Genomic DNA, 26,698 nt, shown 5'->3' with positions numbered 1-26,698 from the left:
CTGAAGGGGGTGGGGGGGGAACAAGTTTCAATCCCAACTCTTGCACCCCAATCCCTGCTCAGGGCTCCCAGGCACAGTGGAGCTGAACCTTTCTGCAGCCCCAGAGCAGCTCAAGAGGGACTGGGCTCTGCAAAGCCCTGGAGCTGCTCAAGATCCCCTCCCCTGAAATGTGAGAGGAACTCCGTGGCCATCAGAGTTCTTTGTGCTCCAGCTTCTCACACCAACCCAGTCCAGTGTGAGAGCCCAAGGAGCCTCAGCACAAAGGGACCTTGTCTCCTTTCCCAGAGAGGGCTTCAACAAAAAGAACAGACAAGAACAGCTTCTAAATAAAATTATTCCCAATTTAAGTCAGAGCAAAGTCAGTTTTCAGGTGGCAGACTAAAGTAAAGCCACTGCAAGCAAAAAAATCAGGTTTAATTGCACTTTATTTACCAAGAAGTGAAATGCAAATCCCTCAGGGTGTCTATCTGTAACAGGGAAGGAGAAATGGAAGTTGTTAGCATGAGCAATGATCGGCCCTGGGACACTGCATGGATGGGGCCAGAGGCCACACCAGGGCACCGACACTCAGAGCAGCACAAGTGCCCCCAAAAATCCAGTTCCAAACACCCTCACAGTGAGCACTGAGTGATGCCCAGGAAGGCCCAGCTCAGGTCACCCTGCATGGCAACAGGGTGGCTGCCACAGGCTTTGGTCTCTGCCCCAGTTTCAGCTGCATTTGGCAATTTGTGGTACTGAGGATGGGGCACAGGGACCTGCCACACCCCAACAGCAACACCCAGTGCTCTTTTGGGTGTTTTCCTCCCAAGAAATCACCTTGAGGGGGACAGAGATCTAATTCCAGTCAGAGACTGTAAAGGCAGGTGTAGAAACTAAACATAGAAATAGTAGAATTAGTTTAACTCCTTTGATTTTATGTAGGGGTTTATTTATTTTAAGGATTTCTGGGATGAAGTTGTGTTAGTGCCCATGAGTGGAGAATGAAAGTGCTGTAAGAGCCCCAGGCTGTTTGCCCAGCTCTGTCCTCACTCCTTTCCCCTCCTGGTCCCCTCAGAGTGCAGGGTGACACCCCAGACTGCCCAGCCCAGCCCCTCTGTACAGTCTGACTGGTGCTGGGATGGTCACACTTCAACAGCAGCAGAGCCAAAGGCACGGGAGAGGGGCTGGGCTGTGGGGAAGGACTTCCCAACCACACAGCACAGCCCAGAGCTGAGGGGCTGCTCCCACAGGGAAACACAGCCAGCAAAAGCCACCTCAGCTCTGGGCACAGGAGGAGCTGAGCTGTGTCTGACTTACACACAGCAGGGATTGGGCTCCTTGTACCATCACAGCTGCTCAGGCCCTGCTCTCCCAGAGCTCCAAGGCCCAGCAGCATCTGTGCCACAGCTCTGAGTCAGAGCCCACCTGAACCACCTCAGCCCCCAGGGGCTCACAGAAACACCTGACTGGGATTCCTGGGGGAACCTGCAGTGGCACATGGCTCAGACACAGTGGGGAGAGGGTGCAGGACCCTGGGAGTCACCTGGGGACTGAGAAACATTCCAAGGAGTTCATCACTGGGGAAGGAGATTTTAGTCTGATTTTTAACAGGGTGTTGCCATTGCAGGGTCCTGCCAGACTTGTTCTGCTGAAGCTCTTCACCAAGTTCCTATTTGCAAAAGGTTTGAGATTAATGAATCCAGGGCTCAGGGGAGGGGGACAGTGGGTGGCTCCTGCACTCAGCCCAAGCCCAGAGTGTTTGGCAGCTCAGAGTGACAGGGCTGAGCACCCACGAGTGCAGGACGAGCCCCCTGTTGCCAGCCCCCATCCAGCTGCAGGACAAGAGCTGGGAAGTCCCTGGTCATTCCCAATGTCCCACGTGGGCAGCTCGCCATGGGCTCAGAGCACAGGAAGAGGCCATGCCCAGAGGAGAGGGCTCAGCAGCCACATCTTCATCCCAGCCAGTCCAGGTCATCGTCATCATCGTCACCAAAGAGCGGCGCGGGAGGGGGACGCCCCTTCATGCTCTGCAAGGCACAACCAGAGGGAACGTGCTCAGCCCCAGCAGCTGCCTGGCATTTCCTAATCACCACAATCACCTGGCATTTCCTAATCACAAACTGCTCTGCAATCTCTGCCAGCTCTGAGGAGCTGGGAACAAGAAGCCTCATTACCCAAGTTTTTATTTCTCATATGATGGCTTGCTGTTCAGATTAGGTTTAGATTACATAGCAGGAAAAAATTCTTGCTGGGAAGGAATGTAAAGCATTGGCACAGACTGCTCAGGGCAGTGTGGAGTCACCATTCCTATCAGTGTTCAAAAACTGGGTTGATGTGGTACTTGAGGACATGGTTCAATGGTGAATGATGCTACATGGATGGCTGGACTTGATGATCTTAAAGGTCTTTTTCAACCTTGAGGATTCTGTGGTTCTATGATTCCAGGTGCTGCTTACAGGCTAAAAGGGACTGGAGAGGGGCCAAACACTAAAACCCTTCAATTAAGCTGGCAAGTCCCACTGATTTCATGCCAGCAGGAGTCTGTCACCACTGCCTCAGCCAAACCAGCCCCTCCCAGCTCAGTCACCCACCCCAGATACTCCTGATTTACACAGGGAATGGATGGGGAGCCCTGAGCTCAGCCAGGCCCCCACTGCCACAGGGAGGATGTTACAGACAAGCTACAGACCATGCCTCAATCAGAGCAAACACCTAAATACATACCACCTCCTCCTCATCCTCCTCTTCTGAGGGAACTTGAGGCTTCCGTGGTTTAGGAGATGCTGTTTCAAAGAAGTTGTCTTCCTCAAAGAGGCTGCAAGGAGATAAAGAATGAGCAGCTGGCTCTCAGAGGATGGCATTTGCTTGTACAAGTTCTGTTACTGAGAGATGGCAAAGCTTTGTCACTGAGGGAAGCCTTTGTGGCAGGTACTGTTCAGCAGTGCAGGGCAAGTCTGGGACCTGGCAGGCACCAGGATCACTGCACAGGAACTGCACACTTCCCTGGGAATGTTCTCCACTGCCTCCAGCAGACAGGAGGCTGCTCTGGGGCTGCTCCCAGTGGAATGTGCCCTGGGCAGCCTGGTCTGTGCCAGCTCCTGGTTGGTGCCACCCAGTGCCAGCCCCATGTGGAGGCTGCAGCTCCAGCCTGTGCTGTCCTGCAGCAGGGACACACCTGGACCAGCTGCTGTCCCAGCCCCAGCTGACCCTGGCACCCAGCACCCTCCCTCACCTGGAATCTGTGTGCCTGGGGCTGGAGCCCAGTTCCTGAGATCCTGGAGCTTCTCCCAGGACAGCTGAGCCTGGCTCTGCTCTGCTGGACACTGAGGCAGGTTCCTGCTCAGAGCCAGCTCCATCCCAGGGGTCTGTGCCACTCCCCTCCTCCCCATTTAAGGGAGGAGGCTCTAAACCTCCCCCAGCCTCCTCTGCCTTCTGCTCCACAGCTGGACATGCTGGAGGTGCTGCCTCATCCCCCTCTCCTGGCTTGGCTCCTGGAACAGAAGGCTCTGCTGATCGTGGAACAGAAGGCACAGCAGAGGGATCCTGTTCTGGGCCAGCCTTGCTGATGGGAACAGTGTCCAGGCCCTGCTCCAGCCCGGGAACAGGCTGTCCTGCAAGCACAGGCTCCTTCTCAGCATCCAGCCTGGAATCAGCTGTGGGAGGGAGATGCTCCTCATGAATCTTCTCTTCCTCTGCCACCCCACTGCTCTGTGTCTCCTGCTCCTCCTCAGGAGCTCTGTGCCCAGCAGGGTGAGGAGCAGCCTGGCCTTGCTGCTCAGGCTGCAGGGAGCCTCTGGTCACTTCCCCAGGGTCAGCTGGGGGTGCAGGGCTCCGTGCTGGGCTGTGCTGCAGGGGCTCTCTGTGCTCAGTCTTTGCTCCAGGTGATCCCTCCTGTCTCCCTGCTCCTGTGCCACATTCCTCATTTGCACTGCCATGCTCTGGTTTCTCCTGCTGCCTGTTGAGCAGCTGCAGTGTCACAGTCTGGAAAAGGGAGTAGAGAGAACACAAGTTACACCCTAAATACAAACCACAGATCCCTGTATCACCTCCTCCTATCAGGCTGCTTTGCCACCCACAACAAATTCTCCTTCAGTTATTTCAGTCTCAGCACAGATCTGAGGTTTCAGCCCAAGGCTCTCTCTTCTCCCACCACTGCCATACCTTGATAGTGTTCATGACCACCCCCAGGACTGTCCTGCCACTGTACATCTCATCCAGCTCAAATTCACCCCGAAGAGACTGAAATACACCATTCATTATCTTCTTTACCTGCAGAACAGCATCACAGGAAACAGAGACAATTCATTAGCATGTGAAGCACTGCACTCAACACCAGGCACTTCTCCAAGGGAAGGGACAATAAATACAAACACACACAGGTGGTTTTTCAAATAATCTACTTTCCAAACCAGAAATCCTCACCACATCAGGCCACCTTAACTCAGACCACTCTATGTGACCCAAACTTATCCCCCCAAACTGAGGCAGGCTGCACAAAGCCAAGGCAGACTGGCACTTCTTACTTAGTTTAATTTTTAAATCTAAACCTCAAATGTAGAGTTTTACTAAGAAATAAAAGGCAACAAAGTGGGCAGCAGGAAGATGGAGTAAGGCTGTTTACAAGGGATGGAGGGACAGGACACAGGGAATGGCTCCCACTGCCAGAGGGCAGGGCTGGATGGGATATTGGGAATTAGGAATTGTTCCCTGGGAGGGTGGGCAGGCCCTGGCACAGGTGCCCAGAGCAGCTGGGGCTGCCCCTGGATCCCTGGCAGTGCCCAAGGCCAGGCTGGATGGGGCTTGGAGGAACCTGGGACAGTGGCAGGTGTCCCTGCTCATGGAAGGGGATGGAATTGATGAGCATTAAGGTCTCCTCCAACCCAAACCATTCTGTGACCATGACTTTAGGATAAGATCCCATCCCTTCCTTCCTCTGTGGACTGTTACTACAAGCAAAGTACTCTGTGGAGAAAATTATGTTTTTCCTTCTTGTGTCAGTTCAAAGAGAAATAATTCAAGGTAAATTCATTTGCTCAGGAAGGAGAAGTCCTGGAGGGTCAAGCTCACTTGCTCAGTGTAGTCTGCAGCGGAAGATCCATCCTGATCCTTCTGCAGGTGTCGGAGCCGTTCCTCGTAGCGAGCCCTCAGTGCCCCCACGTCTGCCTGCAGGGCTGAGAACTGCCAGGGGAGAGGCTCCCTCAGAGCTGCTCCACAGCACAGCCCCACCACAGGGTCCCCTGGCAAGGGCTGCACTGAGGCACTAACTCTGAGGGGGGGGTTTAAGCATGGCACAAAAGACTTGGCTGAAAGCAACAGCACCAAAATAAGGACAGCCAAGCCAGCCTTGGAGAGTCACAGCTGTGTCATCAGCTCCTCAAGTGCCACCAAGAATAGGGGGGTGCAGCATCACTGAGATCCCAGTGAGATGAAGACTGGGTCTCATTATTGGGCCTGTTCTGGTTTGCTGGAAGCCACATGAAATTATCCCTTCCCCACCATATTCTGGAACTCCCATCCTTGTTATTCTGGACTAGGCTGAGGTTGGTGTTCCCTGCACTCCAGCTCCCATCCAGCTGCTGTGTTACTCCTTTACCTTCTCTTGGATAGGCTCCAGCTCCTCCAAACGTTGCTGAGCCTCAGACAATTTTTGCTCCTCCACTTTTTTCGAGTGTTTGAGAGCTGTGAGCTGAAACACAAGAAGCAGAGCAGGTCCAGCCCCTGGCAGTGTCACCCACTCCAAGCAGCCACTCAGGACAGTGCAGTGAAGTGGAAGTTGTAGCTGTTGTTGCAGTTCAGCATTATCAGCACCTTGGCTCTCCCTCCTCCATAATAAACCCAACCCAACCCCTGCATCTGCAGATGCTGAGATCAAGATCCACAACAGGCAGGGAGTTAAAGTCAAGCCCCAGTTAGGTGGGAGAAGATTGTTAGTTACGGCTGCTGGTGTTTAGTGCCCATTACAGCAATGAAGATCAGCTCTTTACCTTCTCTTCCAGCTGGGCCACCTGGTGCTGCAGGGAGTCCCTCTGCTCACACAGCTCCTGGCACTGCCGGGCATGCTGCTCCTTGGCTGAGGCCAGGGCACGCTCACACTTGGCCTCACACTGGGACTCCAGCTCTGCCTGGATCACTGACAGCTGCCCGTGGCACAAGAGACACCATCAGGAACACACACACACACACAGATCTGTGTTTGCACAGGAGGTGAGAGCCAGGGCTGGACACCCAGAAACAGAGTGCAGCCACCAGCTCACACCCACACCTCTCACTTCAGCTCCAGCCACAAAGCCCCAGGCTGGCCAGATGATCTGGCTCAGATCTCAGACCTCCTGGCATAATTCTGAACAACCTTTCACTCCTCACAAGTCCCATATTCTTGTCTCTACTACAATCTCAATTTGGTGCCTCTCCTTTCCTCAGTTTGACACTAACCCAAGAATTCAAGCAGGTAATGCTTTCATTCTTCCCCTAGCTGACCATTTTCACATTATTTCCTACCTGTAGGCTCCCACAAGCCCCCCAGACCTGGAGCAGCAGCAGCTCCTGAGTCCCCACCTGCTCTGCTGCTGCCTGGTCAGTCGAGGTCCGGGCCTTTTTCAGGAGCTGCCGGAGCTTATCCAGCTCCTGCTGGTACGTCCTGCGAATTTCCTCCATCTCCTCCTCTGCCTGAGCTCTCTCTGACAGGGATTTCTTCTTCCTCTCTGCAAGATTCTGCAACACAGAACATGACATAGAATAGACTGCACCAAAGCAGCTTTTCTCCCTCAGGCAGAAGGAGGTTCTTTGGGCAGGGAACTTCATTACTTGAAACCAAGCTGAGGCTATCTCAGAGGTAAGGAAGGTTGACACATTACTGGGTAAGATATTAAATAAAGAAATAATAAATTTAAAAAAGAGTAAATAATAAAAATTAAATAAATAATAATGACTAATAAAATAAACAACAATCAATAAGTACATAACAATCAATAAGTAATAATAAATATAATAAATAATCAATAAGTAAATAATCATTAAATGATAACATTTAAATAAATAATAATTAGCAATAAAAATAAACAATAACCAAAAATAAATTTTAAAAAATGAATTAACATAAGCACAAAGGCTCTACCAGCCTGCAGATGAGTCAAGATTTACTTACCTTACATATTTAATAGCAAGAACCTTTTGGTTTTTGAGTTAACCTTCAGTAAACAACTGAAACTGTGTTGCTGGCCCTGTACATACCCTTTCCAGAGTCTCCTTCTCCACCCTCAGGTCTGTCAGCTCTTCCTCCAGTGCTGCAATCTTCATATCCAGCTGTTTGCGGCTCTGCTTCTCAGCCTTGAACCTGCTCTGAGTGTCCTGAGAGGCTTCCTGGAGCTCTGCAAACAAAGCCCCCATTTCTCTGTGAGTTTGGCTGCAACTCCCATTGCAGGGGAGCACATTTTGGGGGCTGATGGGGAGGAACAGAGTCTCCTGCACAGTGCAGTCAACAACTCCACTTGTGCCTGCAGTGGGGACTAGAATTTATCAAGAGCAGCCTGTTCCAGTGCTTTGCAACCATTTTTGTGAGGACATTTTTCCCAATATCCAACCTAAATTCCCAATGGCCCAGCCTGAGGCTGTTCCCTCTCCTCCTGTCCCTGTTCCCTGGGAGCAGAGCCCAACCCCCCCCAGCTGTCCCCTCCTGTCAGGAGCTGTGCAGAGCCACAAGGGCCCCCTGAGCCTCCTCTGCTCCAGGCTGAGCCCCTTCCCAGCCTCTCCTGGGGCTCCAGCCCCTCAATGTCCTTCTCATCACATGGGGGGAAGTGACCCCAGTGTTCAGAGTGGGGCCACAGCAGTGCCCAGCACAGAGGAATGAATCAACACCTGTCCTAGGTTGCAAGGCAAGATGTGTTCTATTTGCCATCTGTTAGAGGTGGGGCAGTTCTTTCCTGTTCATTGGGCAGTTTTCTTTATTTCTCCCACAAACCAATCCTCCCTGTGGGAAGGCATCAGCTGTTAATGGGCCATTGATTGTCCCTGCATGACTGACAAAAATTCCATCATCCCATTGGGGAGATGCTCTGCCCAGAGGGAGGAGCCAAGCATTCCTACCTGGATCCAGTCTGAGGTTTGGGACACCATACACAGCCTTTCCACTGGATTCCCAGAGGAACAGCTGCCTTTTCCACTGGAGCTTCAGAGGAAGACTCCACCCTTCTCCAGGATCCCTGCTCCAGCAGAACCACAGCTGGCACTGCAGGAGGGCTGAGCCACAATTCCAATGGGACTGCCACCAACACCCTGACCCACAGGGTGTCAGGTTGGGTTCTGACTCTGGCAGTGTTGGTTTGTATTACTGCATTGTTTATTTTATTTTTATCTTCTTCCCTAATAAAGAACTGTTATTCCTGCTCCCATATCTCTCTCTAAGGGGAGCCCCCCACTCAATTTCAACAATTCAGAGGGAGGGGGTTTACAGTTTCCAGTTCAGGGGAGGCTCCTGCCTTCCTTAGCACACACCTGGCTTTTCAAACCAAGACAACACCTCAGGTTTATCTCAGCTTTCCATCCACTGGAGCATCTCTGTCTGCTCTGCAGGATGTTGGGCAGAAAAGCCAAGAGATTGTTCTACCAAAGGCATCCCTGGAACAGGATGATTTTGTTGAGTCATCCCACTTTGCCTTCAAGGATGCACATCCCTCAGATATTTCAGTGTACCCATATCCTTCTATCCCCTGTGACTGATCCTAGGGAAAGCAGGAAGATACCCCAGAAGACAGGAAAAAACTACAACTTATCAAAAAAAAAGAGCCATGAAGGAGCTCTCACCTGCCACCTGTGCCTGCAGCTTGTTGAGCTGTGCCTCCTGTCTCTCTGCCTCCTGCACAGCACAGGAGAGCTGCTTCCTCAGGTCCATCTCCTTCTTCTGGTGGGCAGTGAGCTCCAGCTGCAGCTGGGAAACCTGGGCTGTGGCAGCTGCCAGCTCCTCTGCAACTTTGGCCTGGAGCACAAGATGGAGCAGGGAAAAGGGTTGGAAGCCTTGTCAGGGACACATCTCCAGAGTGAGGAGGCAACAGTGACTTTTCTGCCATGTCAGTTTTGTCCAGACTGACTAGAAAGCTGCATGAGGCCACCAACAACCTCACCACCACATCAGTTCAACCCAGTGAGTTTTCCTGAAAAGGTTAAATAGGTTTAAGCCTGGTACCAGTGCCTGGTGGCTCTGCTCAGTTTTCAGGCTATGAAAACATCTATTTGAGGAAAAAGCCTGGGCTCCAACATCTAATTGTCTTCCATAAGCTTACAAATCACTGAAGAGCCACTTCAACACAGGCTGGTCCCAGCCAGGAGAGCAGCCTGTCCCCAGAGCACACAGCACGAGGTCACCTTGGCTGCCCATGGGCAAGGCTGGCATTTCCCAGCACAGCTCTCAGCCATTTGGAGACCTGTTTAGATTTAGGATTGCTGAGAGTCAGTGATTCACCCAAAACCAGGCACTAGCACAGCTTGTTAGACAACTTGTAAACAATGTTAGCAGGGGCTCAAGGCATCAAGACAGACACAAAGTCCCATTCCCAATCTTGCTGAGTGACACACAAACTTCAGAGGATGCTCTGCAAAGACAGAATTTGCACAGGGAATCCCTAAACAGCTTCCACACCTCTGCCTATTTTGAGATTTCCAACAGATTTTTCACATTCTTGAAACAGGTAAGGTCAGGAGAACTGGATTTTCTCTCTGCTTTATCCCCCTCAGAGAATTCCCTCCACATGAGGACCAACACCTTCTGGCACAAAAGAACTGTGAGCAAAATTGTTCCAGCTATGGTGATGATGAGGATGTGCTGACCTGGAGGGCTGGGATACCACAGCACTCATTTTAAAGAGGAGGCAGCATTTCAGAGAATGGCCCAAACCAGATCTGCTTTCCTCCTGTGCTTCCATAAATGTCCCACTGCTACACTGACTCCTGGCACAGCTAAGGACACCTAAAGGTTATTTTAACTCTGGCCTCTGTCTTTAATGGCAAATAAAGAAAACAAAACTAGGAGATCCTATGGCAGGAAGTGTTACTAGACAGAAGTTTCTACAGAGGATGCTTCATGTCCACAGCTCAGCTCCAGCTTTCAGGCACCAGGAATCCTGGGTGACCTGTACCTGCTCTGCCATGGGGAGTGGAACAAGCAGCAATGTGAGAGAATTCTTGGAAAGGGCTCCCCAAGAAAGAGGGGGCCAGTGGGGAGACACTGCCAGTTCTAAAGCCCTTTTCCAGTGAGGGATCTGTGCTCATTCAAGCTCTGAGACAATTCTTTTCATGCCAATCAATTTCTAGCTCAAGAGGAAGCTGGGCTGGCACTTCCTAGGGCACACCCATGTAGCAGCTACACAGTCAGCAGACACTGCCTCACCTGGTCCCAGCCCCGATCCACTGGCAGCATGTGCTGGGAAGAGAAAGCAGCAACAGGAAACAGGAAGGGTTAAGAACACAACTGGAAAGGCAGAGGCATTCATCAGCAGAAAAGCAAAATGCTTCATAACAGGAGCCTAAGGCATGCCAGAGAAGCCTTTAAATTACTCCAAGGACTGTAAAAGCTTAGACAGGCAAAGGAAGTGAAGCCTGATGTAAAAAGACAGACACTAAAGGTATCCTTAGGGTATGTCACACTCCAGAGCTGGGAGCAGTCCTGGCTGTTACCTGCACTGGAGAGGTGGGGGATTACTTATGGTTCACAGGCCTTCACCTAAAGCTGTGACTTGCTCTGCCAGGGCCAAAGATCCACAACCTAAAGCAGTGAGTAACCAACACCTCAGTGACCCTGGGTACAACCAAATAAATGATGAGTAAATCTGTGTGTAAGCAATGGATAAACAGCTTCCAATCAATCCTCTTCCCTGGGGAATCAGTGACTGCAGTCCCAGGGCAAGCTGGGTTAGACAAAGGGAAGAGGAAGGAATATCAGCCTTCATATTTACAGTCAATACTCCCACAGAACCAGGGGGAATCTCCCAGAGCAAGGCAGGGCTCTCCTGGTCTGGCCTGAAGCCTGTTCATGTAACATCATCCCTGGGCACTGACTGCTCAGTCAGGAGTGTCCTGCTGAAGATGAGGCCCAAAAGACTCCTGAGGATCTTACACTTCCAAAAGATGACACCTCCCCAGGTTTTATTGTACCAGCAGGATGCTGTCCTCACTGAGGAGGGAATTCAATTTATTATTTCAGTCTGACTTATTCCTGGTTAGAATCTCTGACACTCCTACACATTGTGGGTGTGCAGCAGCAGCCCCTTCCCTGCCTGCTCTCAGCACTATCAGCCCTTCCCTGCTCTTTACCACCCTTTGGAAAGCTGCAGTTCTGGTCAGCTTTAGGTGCACCAAGCTGTGGTTCTCACACAGAGGAAGCATTTGTCACCTCACATTTGAGCTGCAGAGAGACAGCTCAGCAGCAGAGCACAGAGTAAGACTGGACTTGGTGCAATTTAAGAAGGCAGTGCTTGAGAAAGCAGAGCAAGCACCATGCAATGGCAGAGCCAGAGCAGCACTCCTGGGCTAGGCTGGCCTACAGGGATGGTTCAGGGTATGCAGCCATGCAGAAATGCATTTCACTGGCTTAAAAGCTATTTCCCAACAGCTCCTGTCATAAAAGCACAGAGTGTTACTGGGAGAAACAAACAGCTTCTGATAGCAAAAAAAAAAAAAAAAAAAAAAAAAAAAATCACAAAAATGCAATGAAGAAACTCCAGTAGGAAATATGTTTTTTCTTGCATCCATATTCACTCTATGTCAGTTATATAAAAGGAATAAAACTCTTCTCCAACTATCAGTGCAACTAAATAACTGAAGTATTTCCAACTCAAAAGCCCTGTGATACAAAATTCCACAACACACTGGCCACCTGCCTACACAGTTAACAATAAATCAGACACTCTCCTACAAGGTAACAACATTAAAGTTGTGACAGCAAGAAATGGTTACATCTCTGTGATGCTTTGGTTATGAAAGCCATAAAATCCAATTTTTTCCTCAAAACAAAGTTCAGAACTGCAGTTGCCTTCTAAGAAAACTGCCTTGACTAACAAGGCTTCAGCTTGTTTTAATGCAACACCCTGGCTTTGTTCATGGCACTGTTACCTTCTCCTGCTCTGCATGCAACACTCTTGCCTGTGTGTTCTCATTTGTGGTCTGCAGGGAGTGGTTCCTCTGCTCCATCAGCAGGTTACTCTGCTCCACATACCTGTGAACAAGGAGACTCTGTGGGATTCCTGGAAACACAGGGCTTGGAGCCAAGGCTCACACAGAAAAGGTGACATCCCAAAGCACAGGAGGTCTCTGGTGAATTCATGACAAGTCCCAGACAATCTGACAGGATGTGCTGATCTCAGAGGGGTGGGAGGGCTGTGCCTGGCACAGCAGAGCTTTTATCAGCTGGGATAAGTGCTTCACAGCTGAACCTCACAAAGGGCTCCACATCCCCTACAATTGCTTCACCTCACTAAAAAGCCAGCTAAAATGAAGTAACCCCTAGAAGCAGGGCAAGTGTGCTCAAAGACACATGAGGGAAAAGCATAAGGGATTTTGTTCCCCTTTTACACATTCATGTTTACTGTATGTAAATCAGAGTTTTGGGGATAAGCCCTGCAGAGAAGGGGTGAGAGGAATCCCACACTTTATATACCTTGGAAAAAAAGAAATCAAAATATCAGAACATGGCTGTGTCCTAACAAAGAGCCCTCAGTTACACCCAAGTGTAAGCTGGAGAGTCTGGGAATGCAATGAGGTTCCCAGCCCTTACCTCTGGTTGCGTTCAATCAACTCACTGATCTTCTCATTCTGCTCCTCAATCCGACTGCTCTTCTCAAATATCTCCTGCTTCAGTCTCTCATTCTCCTAAAGCACAGCTCAGCATCAATATTCAGCTCACTCAGATTTCCTTGCAGCAGTTCCTAAACCTTTGCTTTGCAGAGAGGCAGGACAGTGCTGAGGCTCATCCCTTCTGTGGGAGCAGCCCAGGAAGGCACCTGCCACATTCAGCAGAATCCTGGCACAGGACAGTGGCTGCCAAATCATATCCTAGAAAATATTGTGTCTGGTGGAGTTTTTTACCCACAAACCCCAAGTTTTTAAGGCTGCTGCTTAGAAAGGCTTCAAAGCATAAAATTAAATGATGAATAACAGAAGCAGGTGGTTTCTACAACATGGTACCTCAGCTGTAAAATCATTCTGCTGAAGACCGGTGGCTAAATCCATAATGGTTTGAGAAGCTGAACTTCTCCCACATGAACCTTTTGTCAAAGCCCATTAAATACCCACAACTCTGACTCAGAAAATACCCAAACCCCAAAATGCTGAGAAAAGCTTTTTGAAGAGGGAAAGAGGTATGGAAATCATTGTAAGTCTCATCCTCATTCTGACCATACAAAACCAGAAGCCATGGGTGGCTGGACATTTGCTCTCATTAGGGATAATAAGAACCCCAGGTGCTGATGGCAGTGAAAGCAGCTGGCCCTGCTCACCTGGATGATGCGCTGGATGTTGCTCATGATCATGGAGGCTTCCATGGTGACAGAGGAGATGCCAGGCAGCAGGGAGCTGTTAGCAGTGCTTTGCTTCTTCAGCTCCTCCACCTGCAGGGAGAACCATTCTTAAGCCATTGGAAATGAATTTATGGGTGCAGGTGAGAGTCAGACACATGCAAAGAGGCATTTCACTGTTCCTTCTGCTCAGCTGTAGGGAACAGGCACTGAATCAAGTGTGACACCTCCCAGAGGGCAGGGAATCCTCCAAACAATGCACCACATGATATTCAAGACAGTAAGATGCACCTACCCCAAGCCTAAGCTTTGTTTTTACACAGCAGCTGAACAGCTGCCACTTGAAGGTGTGATAATATTGGAATTTTACCCATTTACTGTATCACTTAATGCAGGCATTTAAATAGAGCCAACTGCTCTCAGCACACCTGGAGAGCAGAAATGTCCTGGGCAGCCAGGTGATCCATTTTGCCCAGATGATTCATTTTACCCATCCCTGGGCAGCCAGGTGATTTACCCAGAGTGATCCATTTTGCCCATCCCTGGGCAGCCAGGTGATCCATTTTGCCCAGGTGATCCATTTTGCTCATCCCTAGGCAGCCAGGTGATCCATTTTACCCAGGAGATCCATTTTGCTCATACCTGGGCAGCCAGGTGATCCATTTTATCCACGACTTTGCTGACAGCCAGTCGGATTTCAGTGTTGTGCTGCCGAGCCTCTGTCATCAAAAAGGAAGTGACATCTCCAGGGGCTTGAAGGGAAAGCAGAGAGATTTATAGTGACAAGGGGAAATACCTGCACAGAGACACAGCAAAAGCTGGGTAGCATGAAGCCTGAGACCAGCAAAGCCCAGAAATGAAAAGGACATGCTATTTGGAAAATGAATAATGCAGGTATTTCCCAAATAACCTCAACAGGCAGGTTGGACTACAGGAAATTCTTGAGCCACATGACAGCTCAGCTTAACAGCAAAGCCCCCAGACACACCAGAGGGACAATCAGAGCAAGGCACAATCAAACCACAGCAGTGAGGGTCAGCTTTTAAAACTGCACTGCAAAAACAGGCTCCAAGAAAGGCTCAGTTCACTCAAGACTTCACCAACTGGGATGCCTTAATGGTTCTTTAAATGCATTTGGCCCTTCCTAGGTTTTGCCTTTACAGTTCAATTCTTTCCCTGGCTGGTAGTTTTAATTATAATTGGAAGCACCATCGACCAAATTCCTTTAGCAATATCCAGTCTTAGGAAGACAGAAATTCCAGCCCCTTTCACACTGCACAAAGCTCTTCAAGGTAAGAAACAGATGGGTATTTACTGGGAAGTGCTTGCCCCTATTTGATATTAAAAAATAAGTATTTGTGAAACAGCAGAGTGGTACCACAGCCATAAATCATCATCACCAACTGTTTCTGCAGGAGTTGCAGCCCTCTGAGAAGCAGGTACCCTTTAAAACATACCTTGGTAAGGAGCAGGATACATCTGACCCACAGGCTGGAGTTGAGAGGCAGATGCAGCAGTCTGGGGGTAAGCAAATGCCATTCCTGGATATGCCTTGCAGGACAAGTTCAATAGGTTAGAATGTGCTTTGCTATTTCTCCATGTCCTCACAGTTTCATATTTTTTGAAGCTCAAAAGCAAGGATGATGTTTGGAAAGAAAAAATCCAAGAATTAAGGAGTTGGAAAGTCAAAATACACAACAGTAATTGTGAAAGAAAAGAATACTTTTAGTATTCTTCTTAGTTCCCACCTTCACTCAAATTTCAGCAAAACTGTCATCCTACATTTGTGAGAGTCAGATCAGCATGTGAACAGCTCCCTCTGATGTTAATTTGAACACAAGGTTATTTCCTGAAAAGGGCTCAAAAAGCACAGCACAACTTGATTGCAACTTTACTGCTCATTGCTGAGGAACTTGGGTGTTTTTGTTGTATCCACTACAACACCAGGTATTAAAGCCTGGTTCATCCTTAGTTTAAGAAGCCATCATAAACAGAAAGTTAGCCCTTTTTGAATAAATTTTAAGAGGTATATGGTGAAAACCTGAGAATGCCAAAGAGTCACAGGAAAGAGCCTGGAATTCTCACCCTTTTTAAAGTCCTTGCTCCCAGCAATAGAGAAGACTCACGAGAAAGGACAGAAGTGACAATATTCTCCTTGATTTCATTTTGGTACCTGAAAGCCTTGTGCTCCTCCAGGCAGAGCTGAATGGGGCTGGATCGTTGCAGGAATTAAAGCAGCAGAAGATACTGAAGGTGCAGCACCAGATGCTTGAGGTACTGAAAAGGAAGAAATAAAGTCAGCATGCTAAAGCAGCTTAAAAGAATTTAATTCACCTAGTGTGAAATGGCAAAAAAACCCCACCAACAACCAAGCCACTGAACAGACAAAAGTTTAACAAAAGCCTGTCTGCAACCTTGTGAAAACTAAATCCAGTCAAGCAAGTGATAATAGGTCAAGAGAAGAGTAACCTTCCACAGAAATCCCACTTCTGGCTCCACTGAAACAGCCTCTTTTCATTCAAACAGATAGCTCTGAAGTTCACTGACACGAGGTGTGACTCACACTGCCTCTGAAGGCTGCTCAGCTGACCAGCAGCTGATGTGACCATTCCATCATGGGAAGACACATCCAGCCCCATGCTGCCCTTCCTTCGCTTGGATTTCCATCATTCCTAAAAGTACTGTTCACTGGGAGAGGATTTGTAACATTCCATTTACCAATCCATGGCCTACCAACCTCAGGGCCCAGTGACAGGACAGCTCAGGCTCTTCCTCAAGCACAAGAGCACAATGAAGAAACACTCCAAGGATTGTCTTGTGCTCCAGTGGCTCATGGCTCAGCAACCCTTATCAGAAGCTTCCAGCTCATAGTGCAGCTCCTGGAAGGAATCCTCTGTTCCCCCAGCCCCCCTGGAGTGGAGAGGGAGTGCAGGAGCTCCCCAGCACGTTACCTTGTGTGGACACTGTGGGCAGCACTGCCTGAGCTGGCTGGGAGGGTCTGGTTGAAGCCACTGGCTGTGTTGTCCCTCTCAGAGTATTGGGATCCTAAAAACATTTCTGCATGTTACAAGAAACACCAAAGAACAAGGCAACAGCCTGAGCCCAAGGTCCCTTCAGACAAGGTGCTACCCCAGGAACCCAAGTGGAACCTTTCTGTCACAGAACCAGAGCAGATTTCCCTGGACAAGAGCAGAGCCACTGCTCCAGATCCCACTTCAAGCAACCCCCAGTGTAGGAAAAGCAGTGAAAGAGTCACCCTGCTGTGGCTGGTACCTCTATTTCTGAGTCACTGGAGTCCAGCTGGCTCCCTGCTGTCCCAGCAAGGAAAGGCAGCATGGGCTGTCCCATTTTGGCCATCCGAGAAATCAGCTTTGCCTTTGCTACATCTGGGTTCTAAAAGAAACATGTAGTTACTCTCCCTTTGTCTCAGCCCAGGCTTTTGGGCTATTACAAACACTTCCAAATCTCAGACTGAATTTTGACTCAATTTTTCAATGACTGTGTGAAAATCTACCCTTCAAGCACCAGGATTGTTAATCTGGCTTGTTTTATATATCCTCTTTCTGGGATGACAGTGCTGTCACTACAGAGGAAAATCTATCCTTGCACAAAACACCAACAAGAAAATGTGTGAGTTCAGGAAGCTGCTTAGCAGCTTTTTCTGTCTGGAGGCACAAAGTCTTCTCATGCAGCTCTATAAACTTATCCTGAATGTTCCAATTCCTTTGTTATCTATTTTAAATTTATCCATTTATCTCAAAAGACAACCAGCCTTGTGAACATCCACATGGTCAAAGTCACTTTCATTCAAGAGTAGGAACTGGGGCTGGGGTTCCTCAGATCCTGGTAATCACAGAATCATTAAGATTGGAAAAGACCTTTAAGGTCATGGAGTCCAACCATTAATCATGGAGTCCAACCATTAATTCCTACAAAAACAAGGCCCTGCTGGAAGGTGAACATAGCAGTGTCTTGCATGATGTTCACTTTATCTTTAGCAGTACCCAATGCTCAAAGTGCAAATAAACTTCTCTATTCAGGCTTCAAGTTAGGAAAAGGCAGCACTTACTGCAAGCTGCTCACTGATGGAGTTGGACTTGGCTCGGACAGCTGGCTCCCTGCAAAGCCAAACAGGAGTGGAGATTAGCCAGGAGCAATTCAGGAGCCACCACTCTGGATTTACAAACACTGTTAAATACACCTCTCCCTAGGAAAGCTGGTTTCTCACATCATGAGCATTTCTTTTAGCCCACACTTCTGGAACAGTCTTTGCAGTGTTATCTGTAGATAAGCTCAGGACACCACTGTGGCCCATTGAAACAGCTGAATATAGAAAGATAATTTTGTTGATTGCTTTAACAACCATGTTTTGGCATAAATAATTTTAACCAAGTCCAATAAACTACTTATGGCAACAAGAGCAGCACTTAGTTTGACTCCCTAAAAAGGGTGACTGACCCATTTAATTTCAGTAACAGAACACAGAATTATTAAGGTTGGAAAATACATCTAAGGTTGAGTCATCAACCACTGACCCAGCCCCAGCACGTTCAGCACTAAACCCCATCCCCAAGTGCCACATTTGCATTCTTTGAACACCTCCAGGGATGGTAACTCCACCCTGGGCAGCCTGTGCCAGTGCCTGACCATTCTATCAGTGGAGGTTTTCCTAATATCCACCATAAACCTCTCCTGAAGTAACTTAAGAGGTGATTTCCTCTCCCCAGTCCCTTATTACCTGGGAAAAGAACCCAACCCCACCTGGCTACAACCCCCTTTTCAGGGAGTTTGGAGACTGAGAGGGTCCAAACTGATGCCAATGATATCAGCTGAGATGAGACAGCTGTTAGAGCAGCAGCACCCACACTGCTCAATCCCACTGGATCTCAGGAATGCTGGAATGATTTCCTTCACTGGGGCCCATTCCAACTGCTTTAATCTGGAAGTCAGCACTCAAGCAGAAAATTCCAGTGAGTCCTGTTAGCAAGCACTGCTCTGCCACATGGAGGGCACTGAGCTGGCACAGAGGCCCCACATTTGCCAAATGAGGTGTTAGTGCAGCACTGTGCAGCACCAGCATTAACACAGAGAGGTGCTCAGGCCATGCTGCCTCTTACCCAGGCTTTGGAGGGATGGTGGAGGGAGGCACTAAACCAGAGTCTGAGGAGAAGCCATCTGAGCTGGGAACTGGAGAAGGTGCAGGGGAATCCCTTGAACTGACACTCAGCCCATCTGAACCAGAGCATTCCTTTGCCAGCTTCACCTTAAAAAGCATGAAGCAAAAAAAGAGATGTTTTTCTGGGTTCCTGTAAAAATTATCATCAGTTTATTTGTGATGCCACTGCCTGTGGAGCTCGTGCATTTCAAGGAAAAGCAGCCAATTGATTCAGAGCTGGGGAAGCTGAGTCTTTACATCCTCTCATTCCTCCCACAGTATTCTGTTTTCCCAAGTGACTCACAAATAAGACAGCTAAAAGATCCCAAGACAGTTACAATAGACAAACAGCCTTGAGGGATTTTCTGGGTTTAGGGCTCTGTTTTGGGTTTGTTTGTTTGAATTAAAGATACACATCTTGCTGAGGTTTCTAACAGTTTCTGAGCTGGAGTTCTCACACTAGCAGCAGGTTCCCCCCTTGCAGTCACAAACCAGATGGAAACCAAGCATTTGGCAGGAGTCACTCACCCTCCTGACCTCCACCTCAAACACCAGAGTGGAGTCTGGAGGGACTCGAGCAGCCACGCCCTGAGCCCCGTAGGCCCAGGCTGGAGGAATGATGAGGAACCTTCGCCCTCCTTTCTTCATGCCCAGCATTCCTTCTTCCCAGCCCTTTGGTGTGCACAGGAAACAGAAGAGAGAGCAACACTTGGATCAGTGACATTATTTACCCCCATTAAGACAACTTCAGGCAAAGGTTAGAGAGATTCTTGCAAAATCCTGTTTATTTTCAATGTGCAGCACTAAACCTTTGTCTTGCCACAAATCCTGGCAGCCAGTTGTAAATCCCAGTGTTAACTTAAGAATACAGATGCAGCTCCACCACACAGTGGCAAACTCACTCAGCATTCTGAGGGAGAACTGGACTCCAAAGAGATCTGAATTGCTCTGGTTAGATTTACAAGACAACCAAAGAATATAGTTGTAATGAGGGACATGAAGTCAGAGCCATGCAAACTGCCCAAGGGATGCCAGCACTGAACAGGATGGCTCCAACAGCCAGGCAAAATTAGCAAGATACAGGACAAAACAAAGTAGACAAATAGCACATCTTCAATAAAAGACAACTTGTAACATGTCATGTATGAATTATACATTAATTACTCTGGTCATGGAAGTGACCTGAACAAAAGCATCTCTGACTCAAACCCTGATTTTATGGGCTAACATAAGGGAATATCACAACACCTGGATGAAAAATTGTTTCCGTGAGAAATAGGGTTCCCCAAGAACAAGGGAATGGATTAAGTGATTTCCAGACAAACAAAGACAAAATCTCAGCTCCTAAAAACAGGAAGTTTCCTTTTTGCCAAAGAGGACAACTCCTGTCTAACACTGATGTTGAAAAGGAGACTGGGCTCTATTGTGCAAAGCTTGAGTGAGTCACTGTCACAGAGTATTTGCTAATAAATGAAGCAGAAATAGCATGTATGAATCCTGAACAAGAACTGCAGTAATTCAAAGCTCTGAGACTTGAATTATTGTAATGAAAGTGCCAGAAGTTGTACCTTGATGACCTTTCCAGAGCCCAGCTTCAGCCGCAGCAGCTTGTCTTTGTTAACATTAGAGTCAAACACCTGGAGAGTTGAACAAGAACACAAAATACATGGATTTCCCAACTGTTTCAAGATTCTGAATGCTGCTTTACATGCTCCATAAATTCCTAGAACTTTGGTTAAATGCTATTTCCCATCCCACTACTACCAAAATGAATTCTCAGCCATAAGACAGAGCTTTAGTCCATTTCCTGAAGTAGAATTTCATGAAGTGAATGATAACTGGAGACTCAGACTTGCTTTAGGACAGGGCTGGGTCAAGCAAAACACAACATTAAATATTCATGTGTGAGAGTGCCCAGAGAAGTTTAAAAGCATTTCAATCTGAACATAACAGAATAATAGAAACATTAAGGTTGGAAAAGCCCTCTAAGATTACCAAGGCCAACCATTCCCCCAGCACTGCCCTGTTCACCACCAAACCACGTCTCAAGGAGCACATCCAGATGGTTTTTGAACATTTCCAGGGATGTGACTCCACTGCTGCCCTAGGCAGCCTCAACAACCCTTTCAGTGAGGTATATTTTTTTGTAATATGCCAGAATTCCTTGATATTCTATAGGCAGTACAGATGACCCCACTTACAGTGCCACAAATGCCCAAAGTACACTTTACCATCAACACCAGTACTATGGTGGATAAGCAGGCTCCTGCCAGGACTGTCCCACTCAGCATTAGGAGGTGGCAGAGGTGTCTTTACCTGTCCAAGGCCGTTGTTCTGGAACAGCCATCCTGTATAGGCAACCTCCAGGGAGTCTCCTCCTTCCACCCCCTGCCCTTCTCCCAGGAGGAGATCCTGGCAGAGGACTGAGTCCAGGGCTGGAGAGCTGTTGCATTTGGCAATGCACACCTGCAGAGGAAAAGCCTGGCAGTGTCTCTGGCCTTTAATGGACAAGTCCCACTCATCAATGTGATGCATTCCTTGCTGTACTGATCCAGCCCACATCAGAACTGCACTCCCAGGGCATTCCACATCTCCTTGTGCTGAATGCTGCTGATTAAACACCCTCAGCTCTACAGAACCATTGATATGCAGCACTTGGGAATCTTGAGAGGCAACAGGCTCCCAGCCTCAAAGAGATTTGTTTTAATGAACAAAACTCAGGGCTGGCTCCTCTCAGATCTGTCTCCATCACAGTTATGCACTCAAAGCTGAACTCCAATGAAAACAAAACTTGATTTGCCCCTGCTGTAAAGCAGCCATCAGAACTGGCTGGCCCAGAGGGGAGCAGTTACCTGCTTACTGAAATCCACTGCTGCCTTCTCTGACTCAAACATGATGGACCAGTTCTGCCTCTGATCATCATAGAATGTGCTGTAATTGTTGGGCTGAACCTGTGGGAGAGCAAATCAGTTCTATCTTAGACATTAAATGAACTAAAAACCCACATCCATAAGAAGCTTAAAATAAGAGCTACCGAAATAAGGCAGGAAGAACCCTGCTGTTCTACTGCCCAAGTTCAAAATTAGCCTTTATTTACGTGCTCATTATCATGGAAGAATTATTATAACTCAAATACGTGAGCAAACATTAAGTGCTTCCCACATGCTGAAGTTCACACAGGAAGGTGAAACCCTTCAGAAACTCCCTTGAAGCCTGGTTCTTTCATATATACTGAGAATTTCTAAGCGAGAGAAATTTACATTTCATAGTTTATTGCATTTAGGCTTCCAGAATCAGTTGGAGAAATCACTTCCTCCTCACTCCTAAACCCATGTCATCAGAAGTGACTATAAAACCCATTAATTTTTCAAGAATGTGGTTATAAAAAACTAGAGAGCAAGGTCTAACCTGGGGCAGAAATGTCATTGTTTTAGAGTGAAATTTCTCTCATACAAAGAAATTTGATGCCATCTGATGACAAGCTAAGAACAGTAAACCATCACATCAATTTTCTGTAAAACTGGCAGAAACCAACTTCCTGAGAGATTCCATTTTAGAGCTCACAATGCTCCAGATTGTTCTCAACAGCAGGAAAATGCTGAGTGTAAATTTTCTGAGAGAAGACATTTCCTTGCTGTCATTTCCTTCTGCTTACTCAGTTGTATTCTCTCAGACACTTAACTCCAAATTCTCAGCAAAAGGAATTTTGCTGGTTTTATCCAGGGCTGCAATCCCCAAACACCTCTGTGAGCACAGGTAATAATTTACCTCCTACAGGAGCCTTGGTTTGGAAATCTCCTGAGGAGGTGCTCAGCCAAAGGGAACTGTCACAGCCTCTTGTGCAATACATGAGGAGAACAGTCACACTGGGACACCTCCTGCTCTGTCACTCACATGTTTGACCTCAAAGGTTATAAACCAAGGCTTAAGGAAGAATTTTAGAGCCAACCTTGTGTTTGGTGTGATCAAAAAAGCTTTTCCAAGCCAGAGTCTCACCGTGAGCACAAAGCCTGGGTGGATCCTTGCAGAGGTGATCTGTTGCTGCTGGCTGATGTAAAGGAGGATCCTGTACTGGATTCCACAAGGAATTAGAAAGGAAAAAGAACAAAAACAGGAACTCAAAACCTCTTCAGTTCTAAGGTGCTTTGTCACACACAGAGCCTAAGGCTCAGTATTTATTTGTCAGATATACCTCAGCAAAAATACTTAACACAGTTTTGTGACACTTATTAAAACTGGTTTATTCTCAAGGGTTTTATTTAGCTGCAGCAACCAAGCAAGTGAAACTCATTGTTTTATAATAAACAACATGCTTTAACTAATTCCACATTTTCACAGTTACAGTGGAAGAAGATGGTGCACTAACCCTTCCAGATACAGAACTCACCACACATGGCAAACCATCACAGAATCATCTAGGTTGGAAGAGACTGAATGATCCAAGATCACTCCCCCAGCACTGCCAAGGTCACCACTGACCCGTGTCCCCAAGTGCTACATCCACATGGCTTTTAAACCCCTCCAGGGATGGGGACTCCACCACTGCCCTGGGCAGCTGTGCCAGGCCCTGACCACCCTTTTGGGAAAGACATTTTCCCTGAAGAGGTTTGTGTGTGTAATCTGCATCAACCTATTGACACAACACACTGAGTTGGAGGGAGTTTTCCAAGTACTAAACAACACATATGAGATTTATTGACATATTTGGCTCTACTAAACACAATTATTATGGAAATGTGTTTTCCTTTGTGCACCTGCACTGGACACAGCTCAGTGGTGAACTGGGAGTGACCCAGTGACTGCTCCCAGCTGGATGTGATATCACACAGGCAGCCTGAGGAAAGCTGGTTCAGCTCCCCCCTGCACTGCCTGTGCTCCCCAGCTCCCCCAGACCAACACAGCTCAACACTTCCCAGATCACTGACTCAGGAATTTAGTTACCAAACTAAGATTTATTTTGTTCTTGCCAAAGCAGAAGCAACTTAGTGAGACATGAATGAGGACTTGGGGGATATCACAATCCATCACCATCACATCACAAATACCAGCACCAGGGAGGGGTAAGAATGTTCAAAATAGCTTTCAAATACACCAATTTACTGGGCACCTCAGTTCTGTGTTCTTCAAGGAACACTTGGGAAGAAAAGATGTTTTTGATACCAAAAGAACAAAACTTAGGCAAAGCATCTCTGCACGGCTGGACAGAATTTTCCTTTATACCCATTTCCATGTGCACAAAAGCATGATCCAGTTGTAAAAGACATTCTGAATAATTACCAAAATGACTTCCAGAAACACTGCAAACTATTTCAGACACAAGTTGTAAGAGATCTTACAAAGTCACAGGCTGCAGGAAAGAAAGATGTCACCAAGGTGGATGGCTGAGCCCCAGGAAAACCCAGGAGGCAGAAAGGCAGCAGGAGAACAACACCAAAAGCAAAACACCTGGAGAGCTCACAAAAACACCATCTCATAGCAGTGAGCCCTCAGCAGGGCAGAGCTAGGGAAGAAGTGTCTCTTACCTCTTTGGTGGCGTGGTTCCCCACCACAGCTGCTCCATACTTGCCTTGCTTCAAGTATTGCCCATTTGTACTGGAAGATAAGGGAGACATTCTGCTGCACAACTGCCCCTAACTCAGAATTCTTTAGAGTTCAGATCCCTTTTCCCAGGTATAAAATGTCAGGCAGTCTTGCTTAGCTTAGAGACATTCCTGCTTGCCCACAGGCAAGAGCACACATTGTGGAGTGAGTTGAAAACTGCTCTCACAGATCCAGGGCAGAAACTTTTCCCCAGCAAACAGCTTTAGTGCTCTTATTCTGCTCATGCCTCAATTCTCAAGTGCATGAACCACCAGCATCTGACAGAGCCTCCTGAAGCAGAGCAGGATCTCAGCCCAGCAGCCAGGACACAGCTCCCAGCCACAGCCAGACCCAGAGCTGCTCTTTACCTCAGAACTGCCTCACCGGAGCTGCAGCGCAGCAACTGAAACTCTTCTTGAGCAGAAACTTCCAGTGCCTTGCAGCATTCCCACCATGCAGATATGGCTGAAAACAAGTGTCTCTTCCCATTTATCCAGGAATACCTCCCCTCTGGGACTGGGAACAGGCTGCAGCAGGAGTCACTTACTATCGATAGGCGAGCACCGCCGTGGCCACCAGCACCGAGGGGGCTCCCGAGGCCGCTGGCGCCTTCTGGGGCTGCCCTGTGGGGACAGAGACCAGGGACAGCTCTCAGAGGCACAGCACCGGCTGGGGACACCGCCATGGCATGTTCCTTCCCACAGGGAGAAACAGCTCCAGTGGGAATTACAAAGAAACAAAGACTTGAGCTCCAAAGTCACCCAAGGCCAGCTGAAAATCCAGGTGCAGGAGGAAAACACCCCTGAGGAAAGCTCAGGGAATTGTTTGCTCTGCTGCTCTTCACAAGGGCCCTTGTTCTCCCTACTCACACGTGCTGCTGAGTGTGCTCCCCATGCTCAAGCCCAGTTACTCACCAGCTGCTGTCTGACCCTTCTTGGGCTGCTTTGGTGCAGTGAACTGGAAGAAATCATTTCCCTGGCTTGAGACTGTTTGATCCAGGCCAAAGAGAGAGGCTAATCTGGCTCTAGAAAGGGAAATAAAACCATTTAACCTTATTTAACATAGGTATTATATATAATGAACACCCTTAACGAGAAGATCTATCAAATACAAAATGTTTACCATCACTTTGGAGATAAACAAAGGGCTGCAGATTAAGTTGCTTTATGCTAATTAACTATTTAATTTTGAATTGGCAGAACTTGTATATGAAGAGGTCGGGAAAGTGGTAAAATTGTGTTTCATTTCCTCAAAAATCAACTGAAGGTGTAAGAACTGAAACTACACAAAAAAAAAAAAGGTTACTTTGAAGCAATGACTAGAACTAGCTTGACACAAAATAGCTGATTCTTACAAAAGCCAAAATAATATGTGACGGAGAAACCACCATTCAGCTCCTGGAGTTTTTTGTCTTTAAATGTCCAGGAAACACATTCTCCCACAAAGTTTTAAAATGGCAGAAGCTCTCCCAGCTAAGGACAGAGGGTCTAATGCTGGAGGTTATTCCTTCAAGACACATTGTTTGCAATTTTACTACTTCAAGGCCAGTTCCGCTCAACCTACTCCTGATACCACGGGGCAAGGGAATAAAAAACCAAAAGATGACACCACTGCCAGTGAATGTTGTTTAAAAAAATGACTAAATTTTCTATAGGGAGAGTTAGTTTATAGGAGACGCTCCTGGAAGGGAGTGTGGAGTGGAACTGCAGCTCTTGGAGCAGCAACAAGTCAGCGATACAAAACCCGGGATGCGCCGCACACAGACCCGACCCGGGGGGATCCCGGGGAGCGGCCTGGGAGGAGCCAGCGCCGGGAACGGCCCCGAAGCGGCACCTCCAGCACTTCCCGCCGCTCCTTGTTTAACTGCAAACACCGAGCGCTCTGCCCTGGCGACCCCGGAGCGGCTCCGCCTCCCGGAGCCAAGCGGGTCTCAAATCCCAGACCCTGCCCCGGGCACACCGGGGGACGCTCCGAGCCCCGCCGGCAGCCGGACCCGTCCCGGGCTGCCCGTACAGCGTCCCCGCAGCGGGACAGGAGCGGGGCACAGCCCCAGCGGCAGCCCCGGTGACAGGAGGGCAGCCCCGGGCCTGGCTGCATAGGGGGCGGCCTGCCCGCCCTCACGGCCGCGGGCCTTCACCGGGGCCACGGCCTCGCGGCCTGCCCGGGCGGCCGCGCCCACCCGGCGGCGGGGAGGGGATCCCGCCGCGCCCCCGGCGCTCACCCGCTGGCCGGGGACAGGAAGTCGGCGTCGTCCTCCTCGGCCGCCGCGAACATGGCCAGCGACCGCCGGGGCGGGGACGGGCGGGCGGCGGCGGCGCTTTACGGCCGGCGGCACCGGCACGGGCGGGGCGGGGCTTGAGCGGGACGTCACAGGGGGCGGGGCCTCAGTAGCACAGCGATCGGGTGGAGGCGTGGCTTAACTGCATCGGGGGCGTGGCTTGCATGACACGTCTCGGCGGAGTCTTGATGGACACTTGGAAAGGGG

General features: G+C 48.6%; 1 protein-coding gene across 3 annotated transcripts; it reads right to left on the bottom strand.

Annotated features, from left to right (window-relative positions):
* Window positions 1-407: 407 nt before the first annotated feature.
* FKBP15 (FKBP prolyl isomerase family member 15) lies at window positions 408-26,548 on the bottom strand. Of its 3 annotated transcripts, XM_066562860.1 has the most exons (30): window positions 26,435-26,548; window positions 25,128-25,237; window positions 24,761-24,836; window positions 24,156-24,225; window positions 22,630-22,704; window positions 21,486-21,584; window positions 20,950-21,099; window positions 20,202-20,270; window positions 19,162-19,305; window positions 18,596-18,741; window positions 17,548-17,596; window positions 16,752-16,871; window positions 16,430-16,523; window positions 15,652-15,755; window positions 14,936-15,029; window positions 14,121-14,230; window positions 13,461-13,571; window positions 12,740-12,834; window positions 12,079-12,181; window positions 10,358-10,390; window positions 8,779-8,950; window positions 7,210-7,346; window positions 6,535-6,690; window positions 5,964-6,116; window positions 5,573-5,665; window positions 5,047-5,157; window positions 4,141-4,248; window positions 3,212-3,960; window positions 2,704-2,794; window positions 408-2,006 (listed from the first exon to the last, which is right to left on the bottom strand). In XM_066562860.1, the coding sequence occupies exons 1-30, from the start codon at window positions 26,485-26,487 to the stop codon at window positions 1,932-1,934; spliced, it is 3,750 nt and encodes a 1,249-aa protein (XP_066418957.1). In that variant the 5' UTR covers window positions 26,488-26,548; the 3' UTR covers window positions 408-1,931. The 3 variants fall into 3 exon arrangements, with proteins under 3 accessions (XP_066418957.1, XP_066418959.1, XP_066418958.1); XM_066562862.1 differs by lacking the exon at window positions 5,047-5,157; XM_066562861.1 differs by lacking the exon at window positions 10,358-10,390.
* Window positions 26,549-26,698: the final 150 nt, after the last annotated feature.

Source organism: Molothrus aeneus, chromosome 19 (genome assembly GCF_037042795.1).
Source record: "Molothrus aeneus isolate 106 chromosome 19, BPBGC_Maene_1.0, whole genome shotgun sequence".
In the NCBI taxonomy this organism is placed as follows: Eukaryota; Metazoa; Chordata; class Aves; order Passeriformes; family Icteridae; genus Molothrus; species Molothrus aeneus.
Note: the sequence above shows the minus strand (reverse complement) of the source record. Positions and strands in the feature narration are given on the sequence as shown.

What these genes read in the sequence shown, in the direction of transcription:
- FKBP15 (XM_066562860.1), bottom strand. Translation starts at nt 26,487, where the DNA reads ATGTTCGCGGCGGCCGAGGAGGACGACGCCGACTTCCTGTCCCCGGCC. An exon ending in GTATCCTGCTCCTTACCAAG is followed by an intron (nt 14,231 to 14,935) that starts GTATGTTTTAAA and finishes TTTCCCTTCAAG; the next exon opens with CCCCTGGAGATGTCACTTCC. An exon ending in ACATCCAGCGCATCATCCAG is followed by an intron (nt 12,835 to 13,460) that starts GTGAGCAGGGCC and finishes GCTGTGCTTTAG; the next exon opens with GAGAATGAGAGACTGAAGCA.